The following is a 24,561-nucleotide window of genomic DNA, read 5'->3' on the forward strand; positions in this document are numbered from 1 at the left end:
AGATGGGATATTGGGAAGGAATTATTCCCTGTGAGGGTGCTGAGGCCCTGGCACAGGGTGCCCAGAGCAGCTGTGGCTGCCCCTGGGATCCCTGGAAATGTCCAAAGCCAGGTTGAAGCACCCTGGGATAGTGGAAGATGTCCCTGCCCAGGGCAGGGGTGGAACTGGAAGGGCTTTAAGGTCCCAACTTCTGGCTTGACGCATTCGAGCACTTTGGATATTCCACATCTCTCTCCCGAAAATCCCGTGACCCATCCTTACAGCTCCTCTTTTCCAGCTCCTCTGTTACCCTTTCTCCAGGGCTTCCCAAGCAGAGGCCCATGGAAAGGCCATGGCCAGACCCAGCTCTGAGGCTGACAAGATAAAGAGTTAAAGCAGGCCAAGCCAAACCTTTGGAAGAAAAAGGCTTCTGCAATAAATCAGATATTAGAAGGCAGGAAGGTGCTGTATAGAGGAATCAAAGTCCGGAACAGGATGTATATAAAGCAAATATTGAACTAACTTTGATAAGACAGAAAAATGGAAGATTTTTGGTGGGGTTGAGCGAAGGCTCAATTTGAACCATTAGAAGTTTCCTGTTTCGCTCGTGCGGGGCGGCTTTGCAGTGATCTATACAATGCATTGTGTGCCTGCTGATTTCCTAGCTGTGAATGGGTCACCCAACATTTTACTTTCCATGCTTTTTTTGTTGTTGTTTTTTTGGTATTTTTGTCTGTCCTGGAGCACTAAAGCTATTGAAATCCTCCAGGCCTTGCCCATTGGGTGTTTTCTTTCCTACCAAGACATCAAACTGCCCTGAAGGTTTATTTTAAGCCAATTCAATAGGAGGGATCACAGGAGCACCTTGTGGAACGTGTACAATGGGAGCCGAACCCAGGGCTATTCAATTAACAAGTGTTCCATTTCCATGCAATTCCTGTCGGGAATTCTTTAATTAGGCTGGTAATTTATGAAGCTAAAGAGGCACCATTTGTCGGCAGACACGTAAGCAAAGAAATTCCAGATGAGTTCACATGGAAGGAAGAGGAGCTCGTGAAAAGCCAAGGAGAGCTGGAAACCTGTCCAGATACAACCAGACTCACCAAAATGAGGTAATCGAAAGCAAGAAACAGGACTAAAACCCCTGACCTGGGATATGTTCAGGAAAATCTACCTCGTCACTCTTAGGAAATGAAACTCAGGTAGTTCCCCATCACCTAAACCCTTTCAAAGCATTTTAAACTTCCCATTTTTTTCATGGAAAGGGCTGTCCAGCCCTGGCACAGCTGCCCAGGGCAGTGGTGGAGTCCCCATCCCTGGAGGGATTTAAAAGCCATGTGGATGTGGCACTTGGGGATGTGGGTCAGTGGTGGCCTTGGCAGTGCTGGGGGAATGGTTGGACTGGATGGTCTTGGAGAGCTTTTGAGCAATGTGCAAGAACCCTTCCCCTGAAAAATTTTCCCTCATATCCACTCTAAACCTCCCCTGGCCCAGCCTGAGGCCGTTCCCTCTCTCCTGTCCCTGTTCCCTGCGAGCAGAGCCCGACCCCCCCAGCTGCCCCCTCCTGTCAGGGACTTGTGCAGAGCCACAAGGTCCCCCCTGAGCTCCTTTGCTCCAGGCTGAGCCCCTTTCCCAGCTCCCTCAACTGCTCCAGACCCTTCCCCAGCTTCGTTCCCTTCTCTGGACATGCTCAATGTCTTGTCCTGTACCTGGAGAAGCCAAAACCACCCCCAGGACTGGAGGTGCCCCAGCAGTGCCAGCACCACCCCAGTGCTGACACAGAAATTCCTGATTTACAGGTGGGAGCTGCTTTCCAAACCCAGCTGCACAGCAAGGGAAAATTCCTGGATTTCAGTCCAGAGTCCATGCCCCAGAAGCTGCTGGTTTATGTGCACACCTGGAATAAGCAAAGCAGGCTGGATTTAACAGGCTGGTTTTACATAACGCCTTCATAAAAACCGAATAGAGCATAAAACCTCCCCCCAACGAATGCAAAAGTGATGGAAAACAGAGCCAGAAAATCAGCTGCAGGCTCAGTTGAACCAGCAAGAATCTGATTCACGCTCAGCTCCTCAGGGAAAGAAGGGTAAGGTGGGATTGCCCTCCCCACGGCAGCCGGATTTTAGATCCATGGATCTTGAAGCTGCATCCTCATTTGTGTGAGCACAAGGAGGAAGGTTTAGCCCCCTGTATTTGTAAATCTGCAAATAGCAACTTACGCTCACACACAGCTGCTGAAAAACAGAGACAGCAGCACAAGACAGATGAATCTTCTTCTAGTTTGAATTTTATCCAATTAAAAGCCAGAGCAAGAAGGTCTAAACCTAAAATAGCGGCCAAAAAAACCCACAAAACCTTAAATTTTTGTATTTTAATTTGAATACAAACTACTCATCTTTCTACCAGTTTAAAGATTTTAAATACAAACCACTCAACGTTTAAAAACTCCAGTTTAGGAACCTGTGAGTTCATTAAAGGAGTCAAAGCCAGGCAGTGGATGGATACTGTTTATTGGTTCTTTCCATCACATCTGGAGTTACAGGTGTAAAAGTCACATAAACTGCAGGTATAAACATGTAAAACAATACAAAAATAAATGGAAAGGTAATTTTATATTTACTGAGTCAAGTTGTGTAATAAATACGAGAGGCAAAAAGCTTCAATCACACCATTCAGCTGAACTGAAGTTACAGTAGTGTTTGTAAAGAACACGTTTTTAACTTAAAGTTGCAAATATTAAAGCGTTGAGAACTAGTATAAAAGTGAATTTTGGCACATTGTAAAGTGAGAAGTGTTACGTCAGGATCTGGCTGTTGTGTAAAAATGAAGCGATTTCTCACGAGCTCTCTGAGGTACATTTTTAACAACCTAAGATTAGCTGAACCTTGTGATTCTAACAACTCACAGTTTACAATTCACTATACTAGTCACAATTTTTTTTCCCTTTTCAAGAATACCAAAGTATTCCAGAGCTTAAATCTGTGCAAATTCAGACAAGTTTCAATTAAAAAATAACAATAATTTAAAAAAACCCCAACTTATTAGGGAACCCTTACATGCAACTTAACTCCTCCCTGCAAGCCGGTGTGTTAATTGCAAAGTGTAAAACTGGATTAATCCCAAATTGCACAGCTTAATAGGAAATACTCCCAGATTGCAGAGCAGCTCAAGTTGCAAAGGTTCCCCTGCTAAGTTTGTCACATTTGAACCCCTATAACTTCAGTAACTTCTGATCACACTCATTCTCGGTGAGGAGAAAGAAAAAAAACACCACCACAAGCTGCTAACAAAGGTCAGCAAAGCGTGGAAACCCCTTGAGGACTCTTTAGCACTTCCCAAGCTCAGGAATGCCTGGACACAAATTTTCCAAGTACAGTAAAAAAGAAAAGGAACAGTGTAATGGCACTTTTGCTGTATCCAAACATCAGTGGGTTAGAAATGGTGCTTTTTTTTGTTGTTGTTGTTTTTTAATTATACAGTAGCAGTAAAACGTTCAAACCTCGATCCTTCGGAGTAGCTCCGTCCTCACCTCGACTTCCAAGGAGTGAGGACAGCAAATCCCCTGGGATGGGGGTTCCATACAGTACAAACAGCTCTGACCAGAGTACAAAAGTTACACTCTTCTTAAAAAAAAAAAAAAAAAAAACACATCAAAAAGCACTGCTGATCGTTAGAATTGACTCCCAAAAAATCAGCAACTGCTCTTCAACAGCAGCAGCATCAGGCATTTACATATTTCAGTCCTCAAAGAGTTTTCTTTTCAACAGTTTAACCATTTGTGCTAATATTTGTCACTAGGTTAAAGTTTTAAGTCCTTTCACCAAAACTGTTTTTCTTTTTTCCTTTAAAAAAAAGGGGGGATGCAACCCCCGACATCCATTTATTTTGGGGAATAAATGGTGTCATCTGCAAGGCACTACTACATTTCAAGGATACCATTGTCACAGTTTCACTATTTCAGTATTTTTTCTTTTTCTGCTTGAAAGTCACAGTTCAAAAAATAAACAATAAAAATTGAGGTAATCAATTTCTTTCAATACCAAAATACATGAATTGAGCCAGTACCAGTCTGGTGAAAGGTCTTTGTAATACACAGCTAAGACCATAGAGCACATGCAGCACAGGAGAGGAGGGTTCTAGGCCTTTGTTCCGAGCTCTTCTGCTCCAGTTTTTAAGGAACAGCTCAATTTGCACAGTCACACACCAATTATTTCCTTTTTTTTTGTTCACAGGGCTTGGGAATTCCAGCTGCATCAGCCCCATCCATATTGATCTGAGAGCTGCACAAATTGGAGTTCTTAAAAAGAGTTCAGCAGAGCAAAAATCAGCTACAGCATCTTCATCTATTTTCAATCAATTGCACTTAAATCTACTCTTTTATTGACTCACAAGTTGAGACAAAGCCTCCACCACGTGCCTGCTGTCCCAACCACTGATTTTCTTCCCACATCACATCCCACTAACTCTAGAAATATGGCTTTGCAGATGAGACAACTGGGACTGGAAAAGCTGGGGTTACACTGAGTTAATTGGCAAAGCAGTAAGAATTGGGATTTCAATTTCCTAATGCTCCTTTTTATTGCAGTGCTACCACCAGAATTTCGGGGACTCCTAAAAATTCTGGGCTGTGAAATAATTTCATGCAACCAACTGGACTTAGTTGTAAACCCCTGCCAGCCCCCCCAAACCCACTGCTAGCTACCTTTGCTCTACAGGCACTACAGGATATTAAGACTAAGATTTAGCCATGCATAGATAAAACTCACGAGCTTTATCAGGATGCTCCACACTTGTGATCCAGGGAATACCCCAGGAAAGCCTAAAAACACAAACTAATTGCTGGCTTTTACTGGCCTCTAACAGGATACAAGTAGGGGGGTTTTTTATATAAAGTCTCGTGGTGTGCAAAAAAAAAAACCCAACATAAAATAAGATATTGAAGTCTTCAACTCAGCTTTTGAAATCTAGGAGGAAAGCAAGGAATGAAACCTTATCAATATTTCTATCCCAGCCTGCAGCACCTGGAATTCCACCTCTGCACTGTGGAACACCCACAGCACAAGCACCCAGCAATGAAGACCAAAACCACCTAAAATGTACTTCAGGTCGTTGAAATTTCACTCATTTCATATTCCAAAGGTAAAAAATACATCTCTTAAGTAAAGCATAAACTCTAATTTAGCCTCAGGTTTGATGGCAGGGGTTAAATCTCATTTTCCTGCCACGGGATGAGGCTGTGCAGACACATTTGAAGTATTTTAAGTGTCCTGCAAGAGATTTTTCATTCCATTTCTTTGCTGTATCACAAACATCTGGTCAGAAAGAAAAGCTGCAGTTGTATTAAAAGACTGAGCTGTCCCTAAGGCAAAGGAATATGAAAACAAAGAATTCCTGCTGGGCTGTTCTCACCTCAATTCTGAACACATGCATGCTACAATAATCTGCTTATTCAAATAAACTCCAATAATTACCTGTAGGTAGCTGCTAAGGTACTTTATAACCCTTCAGTCAGTGATTTATAAAGTCTCCTCTTAAATTACACTGAATTAAGTCAGGACAGGCTGCCAGCATTCCTGTTCTATCACTCAGGAACTATAAAAATTCTGTTGCAAGTACTTAAAAGCTGATTTCTCATCAGCACAGTGAAATGTTCCGGTGTGCAAACTCTTCTGGAAGCTCCACAAACAAGTTCCTGCCTCTTTCAAGTAACATCATTTGCTGTTTTTTACCTTTGGAAATCACTCATCTTCATGGAAAGGGAATTCTTCAGCTGAAGAATCTCCCCCTTCCCTTGCCTTGCTTAGTTTTTTAGGATTTCAATAGGAATCCTCCAGGGATAATCTAAGCAACAGCAAGGTGCACATTGCAGCCAGTCAGGAAATATTTTCCAGAATCCCAATGAGAGCACCGGGAAGAAAATAAGATTTCTCCACTGATTTCACCCTGAAATGTATAAATATCTTTTCTTTTAAAAAAAGTCAGAATTTCAAGTGCAGACTCAAACTGTGCTGAGGTTTTCAGATGGGCTGTGCCCCTGGCAAATGTGGGGGTGGGAGTGTTCCCTCATCCCTCACTTTGGGAACATCCTGACAGCTCTGGGATTAGGGACTCTTCTGAGTTTTTCCCGCTGTTTCCAAAATTTTCACTTTGGGAACATCCTAGAAACTGTGGGATTAGGGACTCTGAGAAAGCGTTCCCCCATTTCTCGCTTCGGGAACACACCCAACAGCTCTGGGATTAGGGACTCAGAATGAGTTCTTCCCATTGTTCCCCCATTTCTCGTTTTGGGAACATCCGGACAGCTGTGGGATTAGGGACTCGTCTGAATTTTTCCCACTGTTGCCACATTTTTCACTTTGGGAATGTCCTAGCAGCTGTGGGATTAGGTGCTCATCCGAGTTTCTCTCATTGTTCCCCCATTTCTCACTTTGGGAACATCCCAACAGCTCTGGGATGAGGTGCCCATCTGACCTTTTCCTACTGTTATCCCATTTCTTGCTTTGAGAACATCCTGACAGCTCTGGGATTAGGGACTCTGAGAAAGTGTTCCCCCATTTCTCGCTTTGGGAACACGCCAACAGCTCTGGGATTATGGATTCTTCAGAGTTTTCCCCACTGTTTCCCCATTTCTCACTTTGGGAACATCCTAACAGCTGTAGACTCAGGGATTCTAAGTTTGTGAATCACTCCCCCATGTCTTGCTTTGGGAACACCCCAACAGCTCTGGATGAGGTACTCAGTTCTAAACTTTTCCCACTGTTCCCCCATTTCTCGCTTTGGGAACACCCCAAGAGCTGTGGGATTAGGTGCTCATCTGATCTTTTCCCACTGTTCCCCCATTTCTCGCTTTGGAAACACCCTACCAGCTGTAGATTCAGGGATTCTAAGTTTTTTAATAATTTCCCCATTTCTTGCTCTGGGAACACCACGACATATGAGAGATATGGGACTTTTCAGAGTTTTTCCCATTGTTCCCCCATTTCTCACTTGGGGACCACTCCAAGAGCTGTGGGATTAGGTGCTCATCCGAGCTTTTCCCACTGTTCCCCCATTTCTCGCTTTGGGAACACCATGACAGCTCTGGGATTAAGGTCTCTGAGGAAGTGTTCCCCCTTTTCTCACTTTGAGGACAACCTAAAATCTGTGGGATTAGAGATTCTTTTGGATTTTCCCCATTGTTCCCCCATTTCTCGCTTTGGGAACACCCCAACCAACAGCTGTGGGATTAGGGATTCATCTACATTTTTTCATTATTCCCTTATTTCTTGCTTCAGGAATATCCCAACAGCTCTGGGATTAGGGACTCTTCAGAGTTTTTCCCACTGTTCCCCCATTTCTCGCTTTGGGAACACACCAGCAGCTCTGGGATTAGGGACTCTTCAGAGTTTTTCCCACTGTTCCCCCATTTCTCGCTTTGGGAACACACCAGCAGCTCTGGGATTAGGGACTCTTCTAGTTTTTTAATTATCCCCCCCCCATTTCTCACTTTGGGAACACCCAAACAGCTGTGGGATTGGGGACTCTTCCAAGTCAAATGTTCCCCCATTTCTCGCTTTGGGAACACCCCCAATCCCACATCCTGAAATCCCCCACTGTTCAGCAACCATTTCCAAGGGACGCCCAGGGATTGTTTGATATCTGCACCACGGCCCAATTCCACAATTACATTCCAACCTTTTAGGAAATAAATCCAGTTTTGCTGCTTCTTCTCCTTCTTCTTCTTCCCACGTTTCCACCACAAGCCAGAGATTCCAGGTGATGCTTTGTACAGTCTGGAATTAAGGTGAAGTGGAAGCAAACCTGACAGTACAAACAGCTAAGCAGTTACCGTGTTAAATGCCAACCTTAGGGGAATGATCCCTTCGTTTGGGAAGGAGTGCTGAAAACAGATATTTCACTCAATTTCTCGTGACCCAGAAGGACAAAACAACATTTTTGGTTCCTGCCACAAGGACAGAACCACCCAGGACCCACGTGCTTAAGTCTTCTGCTCAAAGAGATCGTGGTACTCCTGCTCCTCCAGCTCTCTGTTGTACTTCTCGATTTCCCTGTTGGCTTCTTCCAAGTAATCGTTCATGAACTGGTCCATTACTGGTTGGGAAAGGTGAAGGAAGAATATTTGTGCAAATGGAATTTAGGAGAAAAGAACACCCAGGTTTGAAGGAAGTGCCAATCCTGGGACGCCCAGTGAAAGCAGAAATTCAATGTATCACCCTCTGGGAGCCTGCAAGCAGAGCTACCACAGCTCAGTGTTCCCAAGGAATAAAGGAGCTGCACAAGGGATATTTCCCAGCCAGGAGGATGGATGTAAGAACAGCAGAACCATAGCAGGGTTAGATCAGATCTTAGGAAGAAATTCTTCCCTTTGAAGGTGGTGATTGCCCAAAGAAGTTTTTGGACTCCCCATCCCTGGAAGGTGTTGGAACAAGATCAGCTTTAAGGTCCCTTCCAGCCCAGCCTATTCTGTGGCTCTGTGAACACATTTACAGCGGTTCTGCTCAAGCAGAAGTCTAAAACTCCACCCAAAATTCAAATCCCCCAGAAAGGGTTAAGCAGGGCCTGCAGCTTTCACTGTAAACCACCAAGGGAGAGGTGAAGAATCCTGGAATGGCTTGGGTTGGAAGGACCTTAAAATCTATCTCATTCCACCCCCTGCCATGGACCAGGGACACCTCCCACTATTCCAAGTTGCTCCAAGCCCCATCCAGCCTGGCCTTGGACACTTCCAGGGATCCAGGGGCATCAATAACTTCTCCAGTGAATATTGAAGGCCAAGTTTGCTGTAGGGTTTTGTACCCTGCAGAGAGGAATTTTCTGGTTTAAAATTTTAAAGCTATCCCACAGGGCATAGAAAATAACTGTCCTTATTCCAAAGCAGCATCACAGAACCCACCTGGATTTTTGTCAAGTTTGGTTATGGTGAAAAATAAACCGGGAATATAAAACCAATTTGGAAGTTGGTGACCAAACCAAGAGAAAAAGCAACAGAAAGTTATGAAAATGAGAGAATCACCGAATGATTAAGGCTGGAAAAGCCCTGTGAGACCATCAAGTCCAGCTGTTAATCCAGCACTGCCACAACCACCACTAACCTGTGTCCCCAGGTGGTGAGCAAGGACAACAGGAATACGCTGGAACCTTGGCAAGAAGTGCCAGGGCAATACTAAGAACAAAAATATGATTGTTTCCACTTGAGTGTGTGCACACATAAAATTACATTCATTTGGAAGTTTTATCAGTCGTGCCCAGGCATTCAGTGCTATTACAGCACTATTTGGTTTGAAAAATATTTCTTTGACAAGCTGTGGTCCAAAAATTATTCCCTGTGTGAGCTCATGGGCAGTTTGGGGTTTGTTTTGTTGGTTCCATTCTGCTGCTGAGATCTTATCTCTCAGAAAGGGTTTTAACACTAAGCTTTAGCTGGCAAGGAACTGGTTCTTTATCATATCTCCTTTGGCACTTTACATTTCAGAGCTGCAATTTGTTGCCTACTTAAAACCTCCCCCAAAACCCCCAATTTTAAAGGATACATGGATGATAATCCATTTTGTCACCAAAAAAATTCACAAATTGAGTCCCATTGTAGAAATAACCAGCTGGAAGTGGATCCAAGTGGCGTTTCACCTGCAGTACAAAAGAATTGAAATTAAACATCTGTAGGGACAATCCTTACAAACTTAAATAGATAAAAGAAAATGGAAGGGCCATTACAGCAACCAAAGATGTCCAATTTTACACCTCCTGCTTTCCAGAGCAAACCTGGAGCTCTGAGATCAGATTTATATCTCAAATCCCTCCTGGACAGCTTCAGTTGTGCTCCAAGTACCTCTAAAGACAGTAAGTGCTGCAATAATTTAGTGCTCAGCACACTTGTTGTGGCAGGTGTGGCAGGTGCTCTGTCATCCAGATGGATATTTTAAGGGAAATCAGCCAAAAGAAAGGGGTTTAAGTTATTGCTTTTACTCACGTGAATGTTTTTTATTTCCTGAAGGGTTAACATTCCTCTGGTTTTCAGGGCTTTCCTCTGAGGTTTCTGTATGAAGAATGAGACTCCAGTTATGTGACTACAGAGTGACAATGTGATACCATACCTTAGTTAGCTTAAAAATAAATTCAAGTTAAAAAAAAAAAAACCACCCAAACCACCAAATAGAAACATGTATTTCAAAAATTATTTTCTGACGTTATTCAATTCTGTGAAGGCACTCACAACTATGTTCTGAAAACAAAAGTAAAAATTCACTGATCTTACAGAAAACACTTAGAAATTAAAAATTCCTTAAGTATTTTAAACAAGACAATTTAAATACAGCTTTCCTGTAAGAAAACTGGCACAGGAACAGAAAAACAACTTAATTTTGAGTCTGAGAAATTCTGTAATCCCTTTCTTTCCTGCAGCATGTGGTAACTCTCAGAGCCATCTGAAACCCTCAATTAGCCATGACTGTACAAAAAGTGTTTATAGTCTTGAATTGCTCAAAGAGGAAACACTTCACACTTGAGATAAGTATTTGAAGTTCCAAGTTTTCATAAAATTTAAGTAGTGTTCCATAGAGAGCTTTTTTACATGGAAAAGCATTTGTCTCCATATATTACCCCCGTGGTAAGTACAGAGCATGAGATAATCAGCACAGAAAATGGATTTATTCCCTGAATTAATACAGGGAAACAAGAGATGAGAACCTGAGCATCTCAGAAACTCAGAAACCTCAGAAACTTTAGAACCTTAGCAACTGCTCCAGCCACTGCTCCAGCCACAGTCTGCAGGAAACACTTTTCCCTTCCTACACAAATTCTTGGAGATACTGTACAAATCCTAAACTATAAAGAAGTAATCTGGAGCATTTTCAACTAACAGATGTTCCAAAAAGTTCCACTGGCACAGGTTTCCCAGAGCAGCTGTGGCTGCCCCTGGATCCCTGGAAGTGCCCAAGGCCAGGTTGGACAGGGCTTGGAGCAGCCTGGGATAGTGGAAGGTGTCCCTGCCCATGGCAGAGGGTGGGACTGGATGGGATTTAAGGTCCCTTCTAACCCAAACCATTCCAGGATTCTATGATCTATGATTCTATCCATCAGCTGTGGCAGTCCCTGTGTGCAAATTGTGCCTTCTGAGCTTCCTACAACAGCCACATTCCGTGTTCCCTACTCCAGCTCTACTGCATGGATACACCAGCCATGCAGAAGTACACTTGATTAATTAAGGATGACAAAATGAACAGGGCTCTACCCTCCATTTCAGTGGATTACTTCCAAGGAGGTTTAATTCAGTGAATCAAAACAGATTTTCAGCTTTGCCAGTGTTCAGGTACTTCGAGATTTATTTCATAGCACACTTCAGCCCTTGGCAATCACAGCTCAGCTAAATCATCCTGTGTTTATCCTGGACATAATCCATTTGCTCAAGCATTCAAGAGCAGATCAATCCATGAATAAACTGTAGCAAGCACTAAAACAATACAGAGATTACAACACACATCTGTAAACTCTTGGTCCCCTTTCTGAAATACATTTGCACCCTTGAATGTCAATACCTTGGTAGGAAGAAAAAAGAGATGAAGAAACCCAAATGCTTCATGGAGACACTTGGATTTTTCCTTTGGTTGTTAAGAAATGCCAAGCACTGAACAAAAGGAAACCTGCCCACAAACCTGTTTTGCAGTTTCTCTGAGCCAATCTTTGATATCCTCTTCCTTCAGGGAGCAGCCAATGAACACAAGGAAGTATTCCTGTTGACTGCTGCAGTCTCTGGGATCACTTCTGGAATCAGGAGGAGTTGGCCCCTCCGGAACAGGCACCAGGCTTAGGGAATTTGCTGATGTGTTGTGACAGACTTCAATGACTTTATCAGCATCTACCAAGGAGAAGACAGAAAGAAGGGCCTGATAATTGCTAATCTAATCTAACATCAACACTGGTGCAGACAGAATCCAGCACAGAAATACATTTTTGAATACCTATAACATGCAGTGTGATCACAACACCTCAGGAGTAATTTGCCCTTACCTGAAAACTTCACTTTGCCCATGATGTGATAGATGTTTCCAGAAAAAGGACTTGGCTTGAGCAATGACTTAATTGCTGTTTGAAACAGAAGACAAACAGATTATCTCAACTTATTTTTCTCCTCCTTGCTGCAGCTTCTGGTAAAACCTGTGCAACTGAGCTCTAATCCACATCCCAGTGCTTCCAAGCGAAAAGCTGCCATGTCCCTTGGAGTCCCACTATGTAACACTTCTTTATTTTCTCATTCTTTGCTCTGGGGTTTGGGAAATAACATGTGTTTGGCATAAGGAACTCCTACAGTGTGAGTGGAAAGGAAAATCCTCCTCTCTGACACTGCTTGGCTAAGGAAAAGAGGAGAGGCTTGATAATGTATCTACTCTAGAGCTGAGCCTGTTTTCTAGTAGCTACAAAGAATGATTTGGCATAAAAAGCAGAAGCTGATGGTCACTTATAAAACTGTATTTCAACACTATCAAATACAATTAAACATAAAATAAAAAGCAAACATAGGAAGTTGTCTCAGTCCTAGAAACCAAAAATTCAGTTAGATTTTCATCTGAACAAAAAGCACGGGACAATTCTCCAGAGCAGACACTGAGGAACAGAATTTACTGTACTTTTAGGAAGGAAAGCTGAGTTTTCAATTAAAAGTTCACTTCAGCAGTGATTAAATAATTGTGTTACGTCAGTGCCTTCCTTCCCCTCTATCCCTCAGCATCCCAAACTTGGATTTCAATCAAGTCAGGCAAAGTTCATTGGTACCTTTACACTTGGTGACAAATCGTGTTTTCTCCAGAGGGCGACTGAACCACACACAGATCTGAACCATGGGAGGGAACACAGGCCCAGCCCCGTATGTGCCCTCGTACCTGGAGACAAAAACAAACACCTTCAGTGGACAGAAATCACAGGAGCTTGTGCTTCTCATCCAACAAACAACATCTGTTCTTTCATCACAGCTGAGCCTTGCTCTTAAGATGGAAAATACTGAGCTTTCTTCTCCGTGAAAATGCTACCAACAGCATTAGGTTGGTCAAAACACTCAGGATTCCTTTTTATAGAACCATGGAATGGTCTGGGTTTGAAGGGACCTTAAAGATCATCCAGTCCCACCCTCTGCCATGGGCAGGGACACCTTCCACCAGCCCACGCTGCTCCAAGCCCCGTCCAACCTGGCCTTGAACACTTCCAGGGATCCAGGGGCAGCCACAGCTTCTCTGGGCACCCTGTGCCAGGGCCTCCCCACCCTCACAGGGAATTTTCCCTAATATCTAATCTAAACCTCTCTTCTTTTAGCTTAAAACCCTTCTCTCAGCTTAAAACCCTTCTCTCCCTTGTCCTGTCACCATCTACCCGTGTACGAACTCACTCTACTCCTTTCTTATGAGCCCTCTGTAGGTACTGGAAGGCTGCAATAAGATCTCCCTGGGTGCTTTTGATGCTCTTCCTGCTGCTCTTTTTCTTCCACACTACCCAGATACAATTCTTGCATACCATCACCAAATAAATTAACAGCTGTCCAAAAGTTTGAAATATTTTCTTTTCCTGCTCTCTCTCTTTGGCTCCATGCAATCCACAAGCAGCTCTGACATCCCAAGCTGCTGGTTTACTCCAGCAGCTTTACTTGGCTACTTGCATCCAATTTAGAAGCAGATTTATGAATAAAGAGATATATACCCATAGAGGACTGCAAGGTATGATAAATAAATGATGTTTCCAGCACAGAGACCGGTCAGCCAGGAGTTATGATGGCTGACAGCTTCAGATTTCTGCCAAAAAGGTGCAGCACAGATAACTACAACAAGATGTGTGAAGAGCCCTGAGCCAGGAGAAATGTCTCGGTGTTCAGGGGAAAGTCTGGTGCCACGTGGGTTTGTGCCTCAGCCTGTGCCAAGGCTGTCAGTGAGGTTCCTGGGTTTTATGAATAATTGTTCTGCTAATGGCCAGACTGACAGAGCAAGTTCATTCCAGTAATGCTGAATAGCTGTCAGGATGAAATTACTCCAGTCATTATTGACCTCACCCATCCCAATCCTTCCCAGTTTATTCCCAGAGGGTTCTTGCCTATTCTTCTGGAAAGCAACAGTAATCTTGCCATTGATTTAAGTGGTGGCCAGAAAGGAGCCTTTTCCCCCATAAAAGGGCAGCAATCGTGTATCCACTAAGAATAATCATCAGCTCTCTTAAAAATGATTTACAAAGCTGCTGCCTGTTCCAAATGAGTAGTCTTGGAAAAAAAAATATAAACGAAGTCAGTGAAACATTTTAATCTTCAAGTTAATTAGAAAAATAGTTTTAATACTTCTCAGTCTAGATACTTGCCAGCCAGGGTACATTAAATATCGAGCTCTCATCATGTGAGGATTTGAAAAACTGCTTTCTGCGAGAATCAATTCAATATCCTCATTCCTGTAAAGAGATAAAAATGAAGATTTTTAATTTTCTAAGTTAAATAAAATGGCCACTATCTACTGACATAAAACATAATGTGCTAGTGACAGTAAAATTAAGAGCACTTTTCCTTTAGTATGGCAGTAACAGTAACATAAATCACACTCTGCAAACAAAACGCATTTCCTAATCCCCATATTTATATGCCCATAAATGTAAAGGGAAAATCCCTTTTGCACAAGAAGCAATTAAGAAAAATCTGCATTTCCTTCCTATAAATCACCAGAGTAAAAGCAAGAGAACAGAAGTTTCTGAGTGCTCGTGGCCCACGTGCCAAAAGCGATAAATCCTGATTAACGTTACCTCGTTACAATTCCATTTTCTGCCAGGATGAAGGAAACTCCAGGATTTGCTGCTCGGATCAGGCTCTGCAGCTGCACGAGGAGTGGGTGCCTCTGCTCTGTGGCATGACTTGTGAAAACCACGTTACTCACCAGTCCTGTAGAAGGAAATCAGGGGATAATTTACACAGCTCAGGCTGTGAACAGTGACTAATAAACCATCCAGTGATATTCCAACCATTTTTCTCTTATTTTCCTTCCCTCTCACTACATTCTTTCATTAAAGACAAAAAGAAAAAAAATACACTACAACAAAAAAAACCAAGCAGGGAATCTTTCATCTAACAGAAGCCATTTAGACTCAACCCAAAGAATCAATTAATTAAAATAATAAATCCATACAAGAATCAATTTGAGCAGGACTAGCTTCAAAAAAAAAAAAGAACACTAAACTGTAAAGTCTCTTGGCAAATTCAACATGCAATAAGAGACAGCTAAAAATCACTATTTTGGACACTCAGTTGCCACTTCCAAAAATAGGAGAAGGGTCTAGAGTTATTTTTTGTCTTTAAAAGACTTCAAAAGGGTATTCAGACAGCAAAACTGAACCCATGAGGCATCAAAAAGATAACAGAAAATCATCCAATTAATTTCAGTTATAGGATCCCTGCTTTCCAATTTTACATGATTTGAGTTTCAGCCCAGTTCCTCAAAGAAATTGCAGTGCCAGCACTGAGTGACTCCCTAGGATGGCTGTATTGTCCTGAATGTGTGAGGGATGGAGAGCAAATGGAAAGGAAATGGCCTCAAGTTGTGCCAAGGAAGGTTTAGATGCGATATTAGGAAACATTGTTTCATGGAAAGGGTTGTAAAGTCCTGGCACAGCCACCCAGGGCAGTGGTGGAGTCCCCATCCCTGGAAGTATTCAAAAAACACGTGGATGTGGCTCTTGACACGGTGTCATGGGGAACTGGGCAGTGGTGCTGGTTCCTGACTGGACTTGATGATCTTAGAGGTCTTTTCCAACCTAAAGAATTCTCTAATTTTACAATAAATGTTATTTCTTTGCTCAAGGTGTGCAGCCCTGTTCTGACACTCTCCTGTGACTGTAAGCAGAGTGGAAGGAAGAACAGAAAAACTCCAATATCCATGAACAACTGAGCCAGGATGCATTTCCTCTGCCTCCAACTATTTAAAGCAAAGATGTAACAACTGATCCCACCTGATCTGCTGCCTGAAGTAATTCCTGGTCTTTACACAAGTCTTAAATCACACAAATCCATGCAGAGGCTGCTCTACACACAAATTCCTGCACCAAATATTTCTGGGGCACTTCCATCATACCACACACTCCCAGTCACTGCTCTTTGCACTGACCCTTCCAAGCCAGAACTTTATTAACAGCACAAATCTCCATAATTGTATTTCTCTTCTTTTTTAACCTTGCACAGAAGTTTCCACTCCAATTTCAGCAACATCTATGTCTTCTCCAAAACACAGCTGCTCTTGGAGAAGAGGGAAAAGGGAAGGAGAACACCAAGCACCCTTTGAAATTTAAGCCACGTGCAGGCTTGAAATTATATCAAATTTGGGGACATTAATCATGAAATTAAAAGCATGAATAAGATAATCATGCCATGAATAAGCTAATAATTCCATCCCTGGAAATGTTCCAGGCCAGGTTGGACAGAGCTTGCAGCAGCCTGGGATAGTGGAAGGTGTCCCTGCCCATGGCAGGAGGGTGGAATGAGACAAGCTTTGAGGTCCCTTCCAACCCAAACCATTCTGGGATTCCTGAATCACCCACACCACCACCCTGTGGTTGTGCTACAGAGATGCCACCAAGTCCATGTGACAATTGCCAGCATCATGCCTGGGAAAGAATCCGTAATTGTCAAAGATTAAGCCGGAAAAGCTTAAGTTAAAAAAAGATTCAGGAAAAAGCGTACCTATCAAGTCCCACACCTCTGCATCTCATCTCCTCCTCACCACCTCTGCTCCTTCTCCATCAATCTCCCCTCCCTTCGTGCCTGGCCCAGGGCACTACCTGTCATTCCTGACTGGAAACTCCCACACAACCTTGGAAGCAGGAGAAGCCTGCTCAGAGCCCAGGAACCTGCGAGCTCTGGCTCTGCTCACACCCAGGTATAAATCCTGGAGGTGTTGGTACCACACAAACATTGCCCTGTGCGAGCAAGCACCAGTTCATGACCTTGAGCTGAGGGACAGGGAGCGTAATCCAACAGAAAAGGAACTTCCTGAGAACTGAAAGGTGCCTACACAGCTTTAGGAATGAACCAATTTGACCTCTTCCATTTGAACCATCACTGCCATCTCTGTTTCTAAGAGGTGCATTTTGAAGACCACCCAGTTTTGTTCAATTCTTTATTTAGACACTCCTCTGAAGAAAAGAACCCTTGCAGCCTGGGGAATAGTGTGTTCAATGGGAAGCAGGAAAGGAACAGGAGGGATGGATTAAAAATACACATGCTTGATGAAAATAATGGCTCCTCTTTGCTCCTAAACTTACAATGGGCATATTTTTAACAATGGTGATGTCCTAATTTGCATTCTATATGAAATTGTTTCACAAGGGATGCCAGGGTGCCCCTAGACTAGGAAGGTATCATCTTACAGCTTCTGTGCAAGAACAAAAGAAAGGAAAAAGAGACCAAAAAGAAAAGAGAGACAAAAGGAAATTACAGCACAGAGATGGTGGCAGGATTTTTTGGAGTTTAAGCAAGTATGCACGGGATACTCGTGTTGGTCACTCTGCTCAAGGCTTTGTCAGCTCTCCCCCATCCCCAGCTGTCTCTGTGAGTCTTGGGGCTCTCCCAACAGAAATGTTAGAAAATGTTACGTTGATAACATGCCCAGGGACCCCTTTGTTAGAGAGAAAGGCAGTGACAGAAGAGCCCTGGAAAGCAGCAGCAAAAGACAAACCCAAGTTGCTCCCCAAATCTGGAAGACAGTTGTGGGGAGAAGGTCCAGATCCAAAGTCTAATTAATTCCTACTTGCCTATGGCTGCACTTGGCTTTTTTTATATCCACAAGGTTCTGTTTTCAGATCTATACAATGCCCAGTACAACACAGTCTTGGCCCACTGGTGACACAGCAACACAAACAACAATGTTGGGGTGCACAGCATTCCAAAAACGTGAACCAGTATCTCTTAAAGTGAATGTCTCATTAAATCTTGCTGTTGTTGCACCAAAAATGAATTCTCAGGTGTGTGAAACCATCATGAATTCCCTCTCAATTGTCCAGAGAATCTGTAGCTGTCCCATCCCTGGAAGCATCCCAGGCCAGGTTGGACAGGGCTCGGAGCACCCTGGGACAGTGGAAGATGTCCCTGCCTGTGGAGAGGGTGGCACTGAAAGGTCTTTAAGGTCCCTTCCAACCCAAACCAGTCTGTGATTCTACGAATTAGGCAGATGTAAATTTTCTATTACACACATGACACAATTCTGCATTTGTCTGGAAAGTTTAAATGTGCCACATCTCACTTCAAAGCACACTTCTCCTCCTGAACCTTTGAAACAAAAATTGCCCCTATTTATGTGAAACAATTTCTTTACACGAAGGGACCTCTCGGCCATCTGATTTCACATTCTGTATCAGAAAACTGGATGACAACACTTTGCAATGTGCAGAAATTATTCCCTGCCAGAAGAACAATCCTCTAATCTCCAGTATTTGTAATTCTTGCAGTATTTTGACTGTAAGAAAATTAGCTACTCTTGTCCTGGGCATTTTGCAGTTTCTCCTTCAACAACGACCAATTCTCACCCAATAAGGTCTGTACAAATTCACTTTAAGAAAACCAAAGCTTTGAGTATTTATTTATTCTTTCATAAAACAAAGAGGCATTTTTGCATTTCGAACTTCTCTGTAGTTATTGATAACTCATTATATTCTTAACATTCTCCTGCTCTCTTCAAATTAACCCGTGGCTGTACACATGATAAGTTTCCCAATTTGGAGCACCAACATTTTTCTCCAGATAAAATACTGATCTATATAACAGCACCTACTTTCTGTCCAGCTTGCTCACAACTTCATTCTTTTGGGCTCCCTTCACACACGAAAAAGAGGTGGCACAACTCTGGCAGCCAAGCAGAGCACTCAGAGTTTAAGCAGCCACAAGAAGAGCACAACATCCTACTCTGATTTTCCTCCGAACACAAAATACATCCAACCTGGCCTTGAACACTTGCAAGGATGGGGCAGGGATTTGAGGGCAGGTGAGGAAGGATCATATCTCACTTATGCCAACACCTGCTCTAATTTCCAAGCCTGACAAGGAGGACAATGCAGCCAATGACCCTCCAGGCCACACTATGAGGAGGACTTGGGGAACAAGGTCACCCCCTCATTTTTCCCTTTCTAATACACCAGAAATGTAAAGAATTCCATTTCCTCACACCTCACCAAAGGAGGGTGGAACTCAAATCCAATCCATTTCACTCCCAGTTACAACAGTTCAAGGTGAGCAGTTAAACTCAAGGTCTTAGGAAACCAATCCTGCAGATGAGGACTTCAAAATGGATCATGCTCCAGAATTTTCCATCCTCTGCCTGTGATGTTTGATAGTGTAGGCAGAGATTGTTCTTACCTCCAAGAGTTTATCATGACCCTTTGGCTATGTGTATTAAGAGCACAAAATAATAAACACAGGTATTTATTTGGCCACATGGCTCAGTTATTGTTCTGTAGAGCTCCGAGTCAAGAAAAGTGACACATACCTTGTGAACACTGGTCCAAGAACTTGGGAAAAAGAAGCCTAAAAAACCAAAAAGTTCACATATCAAGAACGGATATTATTATTTAAGTAAAACATTTACATTCACTTGGATGCTGACAGAGTCTCACGAACCAAACCATTTTCTTGCTTCTTTTCCTCAATCCACATAACTGCAACATCCTCACAAGTTATGTCCTTCAGCACTTTTCCCCCAAAAATCAGTTTTGCAGATGGTTTTAATTCTCCAACAGATTTAAGAGCTAATTCCCACCATGCAATTTATTCTGTGTTCTAAGGAGTCAGAAATGCTTCAATGTCATTTTAATTCTTATATAAACAATAGGAATTTCAAGTTTGCCTTAAAGAATTGTGCCTTTCACAGAGTGGGAACTTTCCATAGAAAGACTGGATGTACAGAATGTCAATTGCTGCTGCTGTGTCAGACAAGTGACCATTATTTCCATGAGCTTTATCATGGACACAAAAGCTCCAGAGAGTATTTTACCTGTTCCCTTCAACTCCCTCTCCCCTACCCTAACTCAGAATGGGGAAAAGCTTCATCCCATGCTCATGGAAGAGCTGGATCTCTACAGTGATGGACTCTGAGGCAGGAAAGGGGTTTGATTTTCTTGAGTGCAAGTTTCAAGCCAGACATTAAATCCACTCTTCTTCATTCTCACAGTGAAATCACCAAAGCTTCCCAACTGCAAGGTTTGCCACTGGCACTATGTGGCTACTTGGTAAATTCTTATCAGAACAAACTCCAAAGCAAAACATAAATAATCTACAGCACAGGCTGAGCCTCTTCCTTCAATTGCTTCTGCACTTCAGGAGACAAACAGTGTTAAAGGACTGCAGGCTGCTGCTGCTGCTAGAAACACTACTCAGTACCATGACTAGTAACACGTTAGTAAGTTAAAAATAAAACAGAAATGGAACTTGTCTTTCCTATAATTATGGAAAGAACAAGTTTGAACAGCACTCCAGCACCAATTCACCAATATTTTATGTCGTTTTTATTATGTATTTGGAATCTTTGTCACGGAGATAAGAAGAAGCAGCAAGGTAAGGTCTATTTATTGACTACTGCAAAGCACAAGCAGCACACTGGTTAGTGTTTAAGAACAGCCAGGAAATTTCAGGAATGCACTTTTAGAAACTGCTTGGGCAGTTCACCTCTAAGCTGTGATGCACGGTTTGATCACAAACAGAAGCAGTGCTACCAACTCCAAAAACTCTAACTGCTGGAACTTACTTTGATCAAATCAGCTGCAAGGCATAATTAAAAAATTGGAGTGTTACAATATTACAGATAGGTCTAAGAAGTTATTTCCATGTTTGTTGAAGTCTGGAGCACACACATTTACTATGAAACAGCAACCAAACCACACTATTTCGAAAGGTCAGTGACTTGGCTCTGCGACCATTTCCTCCCCACCCTGGCTCTGCAGTAACCCAGGATATCAGATTTTAACACTTGCAATGCTTTGGCTTCCGTTCTTTGTCATTCTCTTCCCCATTTAAGGGATTGTTTCCCTTAAATTTCATATTTTAAACCTGCAAAGTCTTTTTTAACATCCAAAAGTAGTGGCAGAATCAATAACCCAAACTGAGATGCACGTCTCAATTTTTAATCTGGCTTACAAAAAGATTGTAAGAAAGAGAATTATTCAGAGGACAACTGACTGTACAATTGTTACAAACTCCTTAGCAGGAGGATTTGTATTTAAGCAATCTTTGTTTAATCTTCGAGGAGCTGAACTTTAATTGATATTCTATACAATTATATATCCAGTGGAAACCAAGTGCCACGCTGATAAACCAAACAGCACTTCCAAGTTCCTCCAAGATGGATTATTAAGCAGTTTTATGGGACTTAAGTCATTCAGCAGCCTTTAACCATTATATATCACTAACTATTATAAAAGTGAATCAAAAATCTGTGTTTTCAAACTTGAAGAAATATTCCAAAGCACACCTGTGTTCCATGTAGCAGCTCAGAGGTTCCACACAGGTATTGACTGCTCCAATGATGAAAGAAGACTTCACATCTGGGTCAGGGTGAGTCTGCAGAGCTTGCACAACATCAATGACATCAGTGTATCTGCAGGAAACCGAAATGAAAAATGGGTTCAGAGAACCAGAACGACACAGTTCCCCATCCAGGAGGAAATCGATCACTTGGAGGAAGGTTGGATCTCTTAAAGAGCTACCAAAACAGATGGAGAGCAGCTCAGAACTTGGCAAATCCAGACAAATTAAGCAAACCCAGATAAATCAAGATGATTGGAAGCTGAATTAAAAATAAATTGTTAACAACTCAGAGAAAAACCGTGCAAACTTTGCACTGAACAACTGACAAGTCCTGCTTGCAGGAAGCAAAAAAAGCACAATATAACAAAAACATTTTATGCCTAATGCCAAGCATATTAAGCACAATTTGAGTTTTAAAAAAAAGGAATAAAATAACAGCATCCCTCACTTCTCAGCATCCCAATTTAATCATGTTTCTATCACTAATGTACCCATTTTTTATCAGGACCTCAACCACTGTTTTATTTTATTTCTGTATGACATCAAGGCTTAGGTGAACCTGAGTTTTAATTTCAGGGGTTTATTTCTCAGCCAGTTACAAACTTTTCTCTACTGCCAGTTATCAGCTGGATGGGATATTTAGAGAACTCCAGCTACTCTAAAGCTGTCTATACCAATATCCAACTATCCAGAAAGAATGGAAAACCTCCAATTATCTGTTCCTGAACGCAGTGCTGCTACCAGAGTATCAGTTATTCTGCCCATCGTTGGACTTTACACCATTCATACTAATTACACAGAAAATAAATCAATCTGGCTCTAACATGGAAAAAATGATGGTTTTTAGCACTATTAGAATGGACCATAATGAAGAAAATGCTGAGCTCCATGTGTATGTCCTCAGCGAAAGGATGAACTGGAAATCATGGCAGCCAGGTCAGGGTGGTGCCTCCCTCACACCAGTTTGTGTCACCTTCTAATGACTCAGAACCAGAGGGGGGAAACATCCTGCAGATGATTCTGGTTCTCAATTGCTACACTGGAGATGGAAATGTCAAATGGAGGTGGCTCAGAGCCTTCACCTTTATTCCACAAGGAAACTGGCATTTATCAGAAACATGTTACTAAGCCTTACTCTGGTACCACCTGCTCTATCAGGCAATAGATCTTCGACAGCCTGATTTCTGCCCACAGTTCTGGAGTCAGAATCACAGAATAGTTGGGGTTGGAAGGCACCTTTAAAGGTCATCTTAGTCCCTTGCAACGAGGAGGGACACCTTCCACTATCCCAGGTTACTCCAAGCCCCATTCAGCCTGGCCTTGGACACTTCCAGGGACCCAGGGGCAGCCACAGCTTCTCTGGGCACCCTGTGCCAGGGCCTCATCACCCTCACAGGTAAAAAACTTCTCCCTTACATCTAGTCTAAATCAAGCCTCTCGCAGTTTAAAACCATCATGCCCAGACTTGTCCCTCCATCCCTTGTCCCAAGCCTCTCTCCAGCTCTCCTGGAGCCCCTTTAGGCCCTGAGAGGGGCTCTGAGCTCTCCCTGGATCCTTCCCTTCTCCAGGTGAACATTCCCAGCTCTCCCAGCCTGGCTCCAGAGCAGAGGGGCTCCAGCCCTCAGAGCACCTCCATGGCCTCCTCCAGACTCATTCCAGCAGCTCCACATGCTTCTGATGTTGGGATCCAAGAGCTGGAGGAGGCAGCTCTGCAGGTGGGGTCTCACCAAAATCAGAATCCCCCCTCCCCTGCTGCCCACGCGGGGGGATCAGCCCAGCACAGGAGGGTTCTGGGCTGTGAGGCCACATTGCTTCCACAACATGCAAGGAAGGCTACAGACACCTTTTTTTGCAAAGGAGCAACAAAAATCAACAGGTACAGAAAAGCTGAGTTTGGTCCATATGTAAACCAGAATTCCCTTATTCTACACAACAGTTCTCAGAGTTTCAAGCCTTTACCCTTGCAGGACCACCAGGAGCCTCTTGCTCTTCCCAGCATACGCAGCCTGACGGACCCCGAGGTTCTGCTGGGCCTCCAGGAGCCCGGCCAGGTAACGCTGGAAATGGGAGGCACTGAAACACTCGGGGCTGTCCATGGTCTGCCGATAAACCATCCACCTAAACCACAGACAACGAGGAAAGGAGTTCATGTGCTGTGACAGAACACTTCTGTCTTCTTCCTATTTTGAACCAACAGACCAAAATGAAGTTTGACAGCCCAAAGATTTCACATCTCTCATCATGATCTCGTTGCACTTAACCACGTGGGAAGGGGGAATTTACTCGGCTTTCTATCATTTCCAGCGTAAGCACGTTCTTTACACGACTGCCAAAGGGGTTTGTGAATGTTTTTTGTTGTTCTTCAGTAAAACAATGAACAGCAGCTTTTTCAGAGCTGTACATCGTATGAGTAATTCTGATCACTGGCAGTGATGCAGTAAACAGAAATTAGACAAATCCAATTCAAGACTCTGGGCATGAAAATATTTCACTGCAAAAATGGAAAGTAACAATGACATTTGCAGGAAAACAAGAGGAGATGTGTTATTACACAACCTTCAAAAGTCACCTTACGTGTTTGCCCTAAAACAGAACCACAAAACTGTTCTGAATCAACTTGATAAAATCAAGACATTGAGTTAAAAGTAAAAAAACAGTGCAGAACATGGCTAAGATTAAATGCTAAGGTGTTTGGCTTTGAGAATTAAAAGGCTAAGTTTATTTTATTATTTTTCAGAAGCTCTATTAACACACAGAGTGGCAAATTCCTCCAACAGATTTATCTTTTTGCCACACAACAGATGTCCTAAATGTACCTCCTGCTCCTGCTGAATAGAAATCGGGCTAAATTAAAAACAATGCTGTGGCAAGGACTGTTAGTACAGTGTTTTCTCATAAGAAAAATGCATTTTAGAATCACTACAAGTCAATAAATGGAAGCTCTTCACCACATGGAATGACAACAAAGAAATCTCCCGGTGCTGTTTTTCTGTCTAAATGTATAAATTCAAGGGCAAATCTACCTGGCAGTCTGAAATTAGGTTTAAAAAACCACCAAATGAAAGAGT

At 42.8% G+C, this 24,561-nt stretch overlaps 1 protein-coding gene across 2 annotated transcripts in view; it reads right to left on the reverse strand.

The window, feature by feature from the left end:
• Positions 1-2,495: 2,495 nt before the first annotated feature.
• The window catches only part of DNAAF9 (dynein axonemal assembly factor 9), a 67,361-nt gene continuing 45,295 nt past the window's right edge, over positions 2,496-24,561 (reverse strand). The window contains exons 27-37 of one of the 2 annotated variants that reach the window (XM_082281949.1): positions 23,453-23,611; positions 21,438-21,563; positions 19,461-19,498; positions 14,737-14,872; positions 14,305-14,391; positions 12,745-12,851; positions 11,983-12,057; positions 11,628-11,830; positions 9,947-10,012; positions 9,510-9,603; positions 2,496-8,070 (exon numbers count right to left, since the gene is read on the reverse strand). In XM_082281949.1, coding sequence (XP_082138075.1) covers positions 7,958-8,070; positions 9,510-9,603; positions 9,947-10,012; positions 11,628-11,830; positions 11,983-12,057; positions 12,745-12,851; positions 14,305-14,391; positions 14,737-14,872; positions 19,461-19,498; positions 21,438-21,563; positions 23,453-23,611 — 1,204 coding nt within the window. In that variant the 3' untranslated portion in view covers positions 2,496-7,957. The remainder of the gene's footprint in view (positions 8,071-9,509; positions 9,604-9,946; positions 10,013-11,627; positions 11,831-11,982; positions 12,058-12,744; positions 12,852-14,304; positions 14,392-14,736; positions 14,873-19,460; positions 19,499-21,437; positions 21,564-23,452; positions 23,612-24,561) is intronic. The other variant, XM_082281950.1, reaches the window with a different exon arrangement.

The sequence above is a fragment of the Coloeus monedula genome (assembly GCF_965178545.1).
Source record: "Coloeus monedula genome assembly, chromosome: 5".
In the NCBI taxonomy this organism is placed as follows: domain Eukaryota; kingdom Metazoa; phylum Chordata; class Aves; order Passeriformes; family Corvidae; genus Coloeus; species Coloeus monedula.